The 10,922-nt window shown below is 35.8% G+C and overlaps 1 protein-coding gene across 1 annotated transcript; it reads right to left on the reverse strand.

The window, feature by feature from the left end:
- Positions 1–2,019: 2,019 nt before the first annotated feature.
- On the reverse strand, positions 2,020–6,356 carry LOC116132099 (phosphatidylinositol 4-phosphate 5-kinase 1-like). The gene is made up of 8 exons (XM_031417776.1): positions 4,844–6,356; positions 4,598–4,762; positions 4,259–4,424; positions 4,007–4,117; positions 3,717–3,910; positions 3,477–3,607; positions 3,281–3,374; positions 2,020–2,641 (listed from the first exon to the last, which is right to left on the reverse strand). The coding sequence occupies exons 1-8, from the start codon at positions 6,025–6,027 to the stop codon at positions 2,332–2,334; spliced, it is 2,355 nt and encodes a 784-aa protein (XP_031273636.1). The 5' UTR covers positions 6,028–6,356; the 3' UTR covers positions 2,020–2,331.
- Between the last annotated feature and the right edge of the window lie 4,566 nt (positions 6,357–10,922).

Below are 10,922 nucleotides of genomic sequence, written 5' to 3' on the forward strand. Positions count from 1 at the left end.
TGTTATGGTACAACTGGATGGAGCTGTAAGCCTGTAATCAATTTTTACAAACCAATATATACAGCAATTAATTAATGACAGGTCGGTTAAACTCGATTGGAAGACTGTCACAGGCGGCGACATTGTCCGAATTAACAAAATCAGAAATGCAGGAAACGCAATAATAATAAAGTACTTCCTCACTTTGAATGGTAATGGTCCCGATATAAGCGCACAAAAACAGACTGGAAGTCTGGAACTTAGATCTGAATCAAAACCAAATCTCCATCCTCTACTTACCCAAAAAGAAAAAAAAAGAAAAAAATCTCCATCTCCGTATCCTCCATGTGATTAAATAAGCTTCTACTTTTATGCTTTTTAGGCATGGAATGCAACGCCCGCCTAGCAATATATATGCCTCAGCTGTGATATTGCAGGTCTACTATCACTAGATCACTCCCATTTACATGTCAGTTTTGAGAATTGTGCATCCATGGCTTAATTATTTGTTTCTCTTCTCTTCTCTTCTCTTCTGTTTGTTTGGTTGACGAGAAAACCAACCACTCTTCTAACTAGAATTAAACGCGTTTGGGTTTCTAGTTTAGCTGGCTGGTCCCTATAATTCTTTGATTCTGATTTGGTTTCAACTTGATAAAAATTCTGACACCAACTTAAGATCTCAAGTTGGGATATAAAAATTGAAATAATTTGTGTAAATGCACTGTTGCTAAAAACAAAGAGACCACGAAAAAGGGAAAATGATGAGACAAATTAAAACTTCATCAAGATTTTGGTTTATGCTATTCTTAATTAAAATTATATTCAACCACGTGTGAATGTTGTTATGCTTGAAATAGTATAAAGTAAAAAATTTGAGTAAACACGTGTATCGCTTTAATCTAGAACTAGATTTAGCCATTTAGGCAACAATGGAATATACTGAAATTATGTTTTAAATTTTAGGTAACTACGCTAATGGCAATTGCAATGTTTGTTTGTCTATCTAAAACAAGGATAAACTTATTTTATAACATGAAATAAGTGAAATTTTGGTACATGGGTAATAAAATAAAATCTTGGATCTAGGAATAAGGAGTTGACCAGTTGACCTTGATAGTAAAAATTAAAATGGAATAAATTAAGATAAATACTTGAATATATTAGATTAGAGGGGCAGTGGTGGCAGAGGCGTGCTTTGGGTCTGAGCAAATATCAGACAATAGAAGGTCACGATTCCAAAACAGAACAAGGTCAAAAAGAGAAACAAATTCTACTGTTTAAGGAACGGAAAGGGTTCGATCCCATACTCTCTCTCTCTCTCTCTCTCTTTGACCTCACCAGTGAAGGGGCAAGAAGCCCTTACACGACTCTCAATGATCATCAGTAAAATGACAAATTTATCCTTCCAGGTATGAGTATGACAGCACAGGATAACCAACGTAGATTCCTCAAAAATTGTTTGGAGGATGAGGGGACCAGAATGTCCGTAAAATTGTAATTTACCTTGATGGGTAAATTGTTTATTTGGTGTTGGGTTGTGTTTAAAACAAGTAAAAAGTAATTGAAAAAAATGAGAGAACAGTAAAAAGACAGAGTAAACAAAGTGGTGAAGAACAAGAAACATCAGCTCATCTTTCTCGTGCTTTCTCTACTTTTCATGTTGTTAACTCTTATCTACCTGTGCCCAATGCCTTCCCTTTCACTGCAAAAGAAAAGTCATGACCCCATTTCTATACACCACAGATAGCCCACTTATATGCAACAGATAAAAAGAAGTGAGATCCTATTGGAGAATGGGACCTCCCTTCCCCTGCAAGCAGATTCAAATATTTTTTTTTTTTTTTTTGAATATCATGAAATTCCATAAACTATCATCTTTTCTATAAACTGTACACTTTTTTATTCCAAGTCTTCCTCCCATTTTGAATCTTTTACTCTCGGAAACATGTACCCCGTTCCCTATACCTATCTTTCAAATCTTCACAATTCACATTCCTTGGTACCCACAAAAATTTCCCCTAAGGAAATAAATATTCCCCACAAAAAAAAATATATAAAAAAAAAAAGGAAATCAAGATTCAAATTGCCCTCCCCCCGGAATGTACAAGCACCAGCCCCATCAAGAGTTATGGCTGATCCTCAAAATTCAGCCATCAACCCACCAAAAACCGCCACTGCCAAGCTCTCAAACCACACTTGCAGTGGTTAGATGTCTGGCCCACAAAACATCTGTTCAACCCAAAACCAGGAACAGCATAATTCCCAGCAACTTTCTCTACAAGGGTGCAGTCAAGATCTTTGTATTGGCCAATTTTCTTAATCCAAAGTGATCCTTATTTTCAAAACTGAATGCTACCTGTCTTCAATGAAGATTCTCCCGATGAAATCCCGAAACCTCTTTGAGTAAAGTTTGGGGTCTACAGCTGATATTGAAGCAGGGTCAACTTGTAAGGATTTATATGCATGCTCTAGCTTCTTGCTGATGTCGTAGTCCTGTAATATATCAATAATGCCAAAGTATAGGACCACTTCATAGATCTCCCCACTGTGTGAAGGGGTCAAATGACTAACTCCACCTTGGGTGTACTGATCAAAGTCACTCCTTCTAGCCATCCTCTCTGCTCTTGCAGGCATATTTGCTCCTAACCTGATCAAGGGTTTCCTGATAAAGAACAAGTTTCAATTTCAACTTAGTATTGGTCCACAATATTTTTCTAAATATTCATATTCTCCTAAAAAAATATTTCAAACATAAGAATAGCCATTTGATCAAGATACAAATGCAAAAGCAGCATACATGAAGCAGGAAAATATGTTTAATTTAAGAACTACAACCTGTTTAAAGGCAAGGAAATTCATCAAAGATCTCGTAACAGATACAACAATGTGAAACAATAATCAAGTAAAGACTTGGTTCTTATCTATGATCACAAAGGGCCATATCCTGTATATGGCCCACAAACAACAGATTTTTTCTTAACTACCAGACAAAATCATCAAGACAACCCAAACTACCATTAATTGTTCCAAAGGATATTATCAAATTCAATGACAAATTATTGTCTACCTCTAATGCCATCAAAACAAATAGAAAAAGTCCAATTACAACATGTTCTTCCAATTGTTAGTGACTAGAAAAATCATAACAGAAAAGGCATACAGGAAACCGTATTATTGAAGCTTTAAGTCTCTGGGGCGTTTCTCGTAAGTTAGATTGCTTAAATTAATATACAAATTTCACATCATGTGCAAAAAAATAGGCTGAACTGAACAATAAGAAACTAAACAGAAAAGAACATACTGGCCAGATAAAATACGATCCATGTCTTGTAACTCTGCTTCAAGGAAGCGACAGCCACGCATGAACTTTTCACTCTGATAAGAATCCCTATTTCCTGCATGGTGAAAATCATACATTCGGTTCATTTTCCAATTGCTGTAAAATTTTAACTCACTCACAAATCATTACACAATGGGAGAGTAGCAAAGCCATTTACCAGTGCGCAAAACAAACGGTGACAACCCCATTTTGTCACCCGTAGTGTTGTCACGGAAGTGAAGACCAACCAAAAGACTGTAATCCATGATCCTCTCGGCCTCCAAGAACTCACAATCTCTTTCAATTTGTCTGCCAAATTTTTATGATTATATAGCAATAAATATCAAAAGGGTCGAATGAGAAATTCATGTGATGCAAATGCCATAAAGCAAACAAATCTTATCAACTTCAAACTTACTTGATAAGCTCCTGGTACCAATTTCGTTGAAGGCGAAACACAAAATTGAGATCCAAGTCCTTCAGGGTGGTTGTTTCATCAATCTCCCCTTCAGGCTTATCTGTTGTGCGCCCGTGTGATGATCCTTTTAGGTCAAATCGTCTATGGATTCGATACTCCGAGCAAAACAAATTGCCCATAACAATGAATCGTGTCTATTTTCCAAAGAAAAAAACTAATTAGATATATACACCAAGTTTAATCAAAGAAAAAACAAATTAAACAATTCACATTCGTCACTCAACACATACCTTCTGTCCACCAATAGGTTTAACACAATGCACGCCATAGAATTTAGTTACAAGAGAATTCTCATACCGACACACATGCTGGTAATAACTTGGAAGCATCCTAATAAGCACCTGAATATCAGCAAGAAAATGTCAGACCTAATTAGATGCTACATTATTCAACGTGGTATAATGAAAAACTCAATCAACCAATAGATGATTTGGTCATTGTAACAGCATTGTTAAGTGGTATCAATAAGAGAGGCAACTAACCTTTACTTCAGATTTCTTTACAGTCTTTATCATAAATCTATCATCCTGTGTAACATAAAAGAAGCTTCCACTCTTCCCAGGAGAAGAAAGCTCCCTTAGAGCATCATCTCCGCAAATAGCTAGCATGTAATTAGCAGGATCCACTTGGAAAAGCTCCCTCAAACGCCTAAATATAGGAACCGAAAAATTTCAGTCACAGAAATAGCAAAAGATACGGAGCATTCTAACCCAATTACAACTACATTATTATGAGAATGTTCATAAAATCCCTTTTCATTAACAACAAAAATATACTTCAAAGATAGAAAAGTCACGATTCAGCGATTGACAAAACAATACCTGAACACCATGGGACAATAGTCCTTCCACCGAAACTCAATCGACTGATGGGGCGGTGTAAGCTTGGAGCCCTCAGCTGGAAACCTCGTCCAGAACTTCTCCTTTGGATCAAAATCATTCGGCTTCAGGTCTCGCAATATCGAAGCATGTTTTCCAACAGAATATCTACCAAAACAAAACCCAAAATCATTAAACAAGTAATTAAAAAAAATCAGTCATTAGCAACGAGTTTCGAAAAAAAATTACCTAATCCCCAGTTGCAAATTAAGCATCAATTCGTAATTCTTGTGGCCTTTTGAAATGGTTTGGCCTGGTTTCTTCACTTCCCCACTAAAACAACAGGGACCCTTCCTGAACTGTCTTATTGAATCTCGATCAAACCCTAATCCTTCTCCGTATATCATAGATGCCTCCACATTATCAATAATATCACATGTGATATCTCCAGCTTCGCCATCTGATTCCCAAATACAAATCCTTGGGAAAATCATGTTCTTCTCCGTCGAGCTGCCTCGAGCTCCGTCCACGGAAGATCTCTTCCTAGAAGAAGTCACCATTAGATTTTGTTCCTTCCCATTGTTGCCGTGATAAAACGTGCCGTTTAACTGCTGTAACTTAACATCTTTGCTATTCATATTACAAGTTCCAACGTAACAACTGCCGTCGGGCCAAGTGAAAACTCCGTTACCTTTGGGGACGCCATTTTCCCACTGTCCGTCATATTTATTTCCGTTAGACCAGATCAAAGTTCCTCTCCCGGAAATCACACCATTTTTCCACTCCCCAATATATTCATTTCCGTTCCTCCAGACATAACGCCCCTGCCCATCTTGAAGATTCTTCTTCCACCATCCTTCATAAAAGTCGCCGTTAGCATAACGTTTCTCGCCGTAGCCATGTTTGCGGTCAGAACTCCACGAACCACGGTAAGTGTCTCCGTCGGATCCGGTGAAGGTACCGAATCCTTCCATCCGACCCGACTTGAATTCGCCTTCAAAAGTAGCACCCGAAGGCCATGAGAACTTGCCTTTACCTGACGCTTTACCTCTTCGCCACTCGCCTTCGTACATGCACCCGTCGGCCCACAAATACTTGCCCGATCCGTGAGGCGCGTTTCCGGAAAAACTCCCGATGTATAGATCCCCGTTAGGTAGAGGCTTCTCGATTACTGTTCCAGTGGTTCCGGTTCCACTCGTGGAGCTCGTCTCGCCGCTAATCACGGCGTTAGTTAGAGTAGTAGGTGTAACTCTCCGAGTGGTGGCTTGGGATCGACTACGGCCGACTACGGGAATGGACGGTACAGCTGGTTTGAGGTCAGTACACTTAGTATTATCCTCTTCTGATTTTTTCTTCTTAATGTTACAAACTGCGTCGTTTGGTTGCTCGAGCAATATTGCTTCGTACATTTTCCTGTTCTCATAAACACACATAGACAAGAACACGTTCTCGAGGTCAGATTCTGTTGGACTAATTAAAGCATTTCTGCGGTGTTGCCGCCGGAGAGTGTAGGCATTTTCCGACGGTAGAGCTTTGAGATTGATTTTATCTCTCTCTCTAGAATTTTCTTTTCTCTCGCTTTCTTTCTTTCCTTCTTTCTTTCTCTTTAGTGCTTTGTGTTTGGGAGAAAATAGGTGGGAATCCTACAAACACAAGCACGGAGAAGATAGAGAGAGAAAAAAGACAGAAAAATAAATAAAAATATTTTTATAAAGATAGAGATTAGAGAGAGTAATGAGCCGGCTTTTGCCTAGGGAACGTTGCTAGAATGCAAGGTAAGGTAATATGCCTCCTCACCAGCTCAGCTTTATTTCTTCAAATTTTTATGACAACTATGCCCTCTTTCTTTTTACATAATTCTCTCGGTTGCTTTAATCTGTTATTCTGTTCTACTAGTATACCCTCTCTTCTTTCGTTTTGGTTTCATCGGGACGTGACGGAATGCCCTAAGAACTACGATGGTATTTGTACGTAATTTTCTGTCTACTTCTTTTACCCCTTGCCTTTTATTGTAAATACAAAAATACCCATCCTTTTCTTCTTTATTTTTCGGGTTGTGTGTGGTTCGCTGGCTCTATACTGTTGGTACCCGTGACCAGTCAATGTTTGACGATGCCATATAAAATATTACCTTTAATATTACAGTTGTTACACCTAGTTTGAACAGAGTTAAATATAGAACATAATACGTGACTGGATCAATTTTTCTTGTTTTTTTTACATAATTCATAGATTATGCATATGTTAAATAAAGCAAATATATACATACATATAATAAAATATGATTGACTTAAATCTTAACTTTATGACAACAGAAATGGCAATGTAAAATATGATACCAATAATATCATACTAAGGATTGTTATTTATTAAGTATTATAATCATTTTCGATTCATCGACAGTGGTTAAAGTTGGTGGTTTTAATCAACATTTAATAGAAACTTGCACTATATAAGAAATTATAAATGTGCATTTGAATTATTTAGTTTAGTCATAATTAGAAAAAATAATTGTTGATGCGATAATTTGTACCAACCAGAGATACCCAGGAAGCCTCGGAGGCAACCGAGCAAAATATGCGCTTGATTATGGATAACTAACAAGGTTGTTGAAGTGACGTAACAAAGTAAAGAACAAAAACAAGAGAATTTTTATAATGGTTCGGTGGTTAACAAAATCAAACCTACATCCATTGTCATGTTATTATTTCGGGGTATTATAGGGTCTAATGAGGTCACAAATGAACGAGCGCGAGACTGATAAGTTCTGCTCTCACGACCTATTTTGTTTAAACTCTTTCTAAAAAGATCAAAGTGTTTATCTCCTAAACTTTACTACCATTGGAATCGTCCCTTGAAACAAAGGTTACCAGCTCTTTTTATACCCATCTCGTTTGACAGTGGTTAAGAGTGGGTGTTGCAAGGTTGTTTCCACGCATAATCCCGCTAATTAGGATATGAGTCAGTAATTCTTATGCTTGTGACAAACTATGTCATGCTAATGGCAGTTTAATCCATACTTATGGTAGTAATCACCTTATGGTGGAAGGCAAATGTCAACGAGACGACACGTGGAAGGATCCTGGTCATCGAGCTTTGATGTATTTCAAGGACACACGGCACAAATCTGACCGTCTGAGAATTGGACATAACAATAATAAAAGATTTGATGGATGGCATTTAAAATGTTTAAGAATTTTATTGTTATTTTTAATCCGATAATTAAGGGAGGCTGAACGTGGGTTACATAATATTTAGCAACTTAATGCATTGTGATTAATATATGGAGTTTTTAGGTTATAAATTGATAACAACCTCTCGAGAATCTTGATTTTGGACTTTAATAATAAAATTTAAAGAAATAATTTAGAATTAGAGTTATTTTTGTCCGTCAGTGAAAGGCGAATGAGATGATGAAAGACATGCAAAAATTTGGTAAAATCCCGTTTTTCATCTTCGTCAACTGATGTATAATATAATTTTTTTTAAGCCTAAATCCACCAATAAATCTTGTTTATTAAGCTTTACAAAGAGTGTGGTGCGCCATGAATACATGGACCACTTTGAGGCAAACTGTGTTTATTTGGTGGGGTTTGTTTTGTTCTAGTAATTTTGCCAATGAAAGGCTGAGATTTAAGAAAACATCATTTTCATAATCACTCGGTATGGTTGAAAGACGAGGTTTTTATTGATTAGGTTATCAAATTACCTATCTACTTTGGCTAATGGGGTAGCGCATAATCCACGTAATTTGGAACGAATATAATTATAAGGATTATGTTTAGAAATGTGAAATTAATAATTTATTTGCATACTCAGCTTTTAGCTTTCTTTGTTTAATAATTAAATTTATATTATTAATATAAAAAGCTATATACTTACCTTTTAGTCGTTCAACCAATTAAATGTAGAATCTAATGTATATTTTGTGTTAGGAATGCGGTTATTCCGTTATGTTTCCTTCAAATATAAAATAATCTACTTTTACTGAATCTATGGAAAATTGTCTCATCGCAAACCGAGTTTCAATATATGTATTTGTTTTTTGAGTAAACATGATTCCGCCGAAGTTTAACGAAATAGTAAGTTGATATATCTGGTTTTATTTATTCTAGATAAAGTAACACTGTTGGTTAAAATGTCATATATATTAAAGTGCGGTACACATTAGTACGTTAAAGTGTGTCGGCGCTTTCTTTAATTGAAGGCAAGCTTACGTTAACAAGAAGCGGCTAACATTAGCAACATCTAAACCAACGGTTTTTTTTTTTTTTTTTTTTTTGTCGATTCCGAAGTTTAAAATCACTTCCAAGACCACTGTTGGACTCCTCACAACCTCCTTTACAAAACTCATGTCTTCACTTGCCGACCTCATTCACCATTTCCGACCACCTCCATTCTTGCCACCTTGTGAGATTGGGTTACTTCTTAAGCTTTTTTTCCATCGATTTGGGTACAATCGACCTCTCCAAACTTCACCACTTGCTTCTTCGCAATCAACTGATTGTTCTGATGTGTTTTTTGGCCGTCAGTAACTCCCTAGTCGCTAGAAATCGAAGTCCAAATTAGTGTCTATAATATGCTCGATTAAAGTCTTCACCCAACTATTGCCCATAAGCCAACCCCATTACCACCAAATTAACGATGGTACTTAAAGAGTAGAAATATGGAATAAATGAAATCAAGAGTATCAACTTACCATTTTGATAAACCTTGGGGGGAACATATCGTTTACTCTTTGTTTTTACTATATAAAATAAAATGTGGTCATAACACACCTGCATCCTTTGAAATTGTAGACCAACGTCAATACAATAATTCAACAACTTTCAAATATATTTATTTATAACATATTTTCAGATGGGTAAAAATTAGATCCAAAAAAGAGAACTCTGAAATTGAAGAAATAGTAATTAATAGTAATGCATTTGTGGCATGATAAGTAACCAGACACGTTGGTTTCATAATGGTAAAGGCAGAATGATGATTCCGATTTAATTGGCAAGATTTTACTCAATCTACCAACCCTTTCAAAGTCATATTAAAATGCACAGGAGATGAAAGCAGATTCATAAATTGCGTACCGATTTCAATTTAATTTTCCAGAGCCCTCGTATATTTTAATTAGTAAGGTCCGCTGTTTGATCACTCTTTCAGGCAAGAGAGAGGGCAGATGTATACTTTCAACTACCTGTATATTATTTCAAATTTACTATAAAAATTAAATGTTTAAATGAGATTAAGACGAGCCATGATGAGTCGACCAAATCTTACTCTTCAGATTTCAACTCCCCTCGTAGTCAATTTTCCTATTTTTAATTTTTAATTTCTTTGTCTCTTTTATGAATAAATGATTTGTTATTATTTACGTATTTTCTGGGATATGCATTGCATGAGATATATAAGAGCCTATTTTTGACCTTGTAATTAATATTTGGTTTGGTAAAAAGTGTTTTAGATTGACTATATATAAGTATGGATTATTTATTCAAGTCTTATTAATTATTTTGTTTATAGTAATTGGATGGAAAAGGATGTTTGTTAATGCCAAAATTATAACAGAGATGACTGAAAAAAGAAATCAACAAGTGATATGATAAGTTACAATCGAATTGTATCAAGATTCAGATACTATATTGGATAAAAAAAACCACACAATGTTCTTAATATTTCATTTATAATAATAAAAAAATAATTTGCCTCCGTTACTGCTGAACCAACCTTTAAATAGTTCCCCTAAAAAACAAAAACCTAATCCCAAAATTCAAAGGAAAAAAGAAAATTAAACAATTATCAGAAAAACTCTAAAAAGTCCCGTAACTTCAAAAACTTGCAAAAACACAACGTCCAAAAACCCATTTAAATGATTCCGAAAGGCTACAAAAATGACAAAACCCGTTCTTTATAATGAGCCTAACTTGTTTGGCCGTTCGGGAGTGCCCTGCCAAATTTAGTAGCATCTTGACATTATCGAGACTATTCATCCCATGGGCTCTTGCATCATCGGTATTTTACCAAAATATAATTTGTAAGAGTAATACTACGTCAACTGATGTATAATATAATTTTTTTAAAGCCTAAAACCACCAAAATCTTGTTATTAAGCTTCACAAATGGTGTGGTGCGCCATGATACATGGACCACTTTGAGGCAATATTTTTATTTGGGGGGTTGTTTTGTCTAGTAATTTTGCCAATGAAAGGTGAGATTTAGAAAAAATAATATGCCTCCTCACCAGCTCAGCTTTATTTCTTCAAATTTTTATGACAACTATGCCCTCTTTCTTTTTACATAATTCTCTCAGCTGCTTTAATCTTGTTAGGCAGAA

The sequence above is a fragment of the Pistacia vera genome, unplaced genomic scaffold (assembly GCF_008641045.1).
Source record: "Pistacia vera cultivar Batoury unplaced genomic scaffold, PisVer_v2 Contig249, whole genome shotgun sequence".
Lineage (NCBI taxonomy): Eukaryota > Viridiplantae > Streptophyta > Magnoliopsida > Sapindales > Anacardiaceae > Pistacia > Pistacia vera.

Coding starts and splice junctions, on each gene's coding strand:
- LOC116132099 (XM_031417776.1), bottom strand. CDS start 6,027: ATGTGTGTTTATGAGAACAGGAAAATGTACGAAGCAATATTGCTCGAG. Junction 4,763..4,843: donor AATTTGCAACTGGGGATTAG/GTAATTTTTTTT, acceptor TTGTTTTGGTAG/ATATTCTGTTGGAAAACATG. Junction 3,375..3,476: donor ACCGTTTGTTTTGCGCACTG/GTAAATGGCTTT, acceptor TTCACCATGCAG/GAAATAGGGATTCTTATCAG.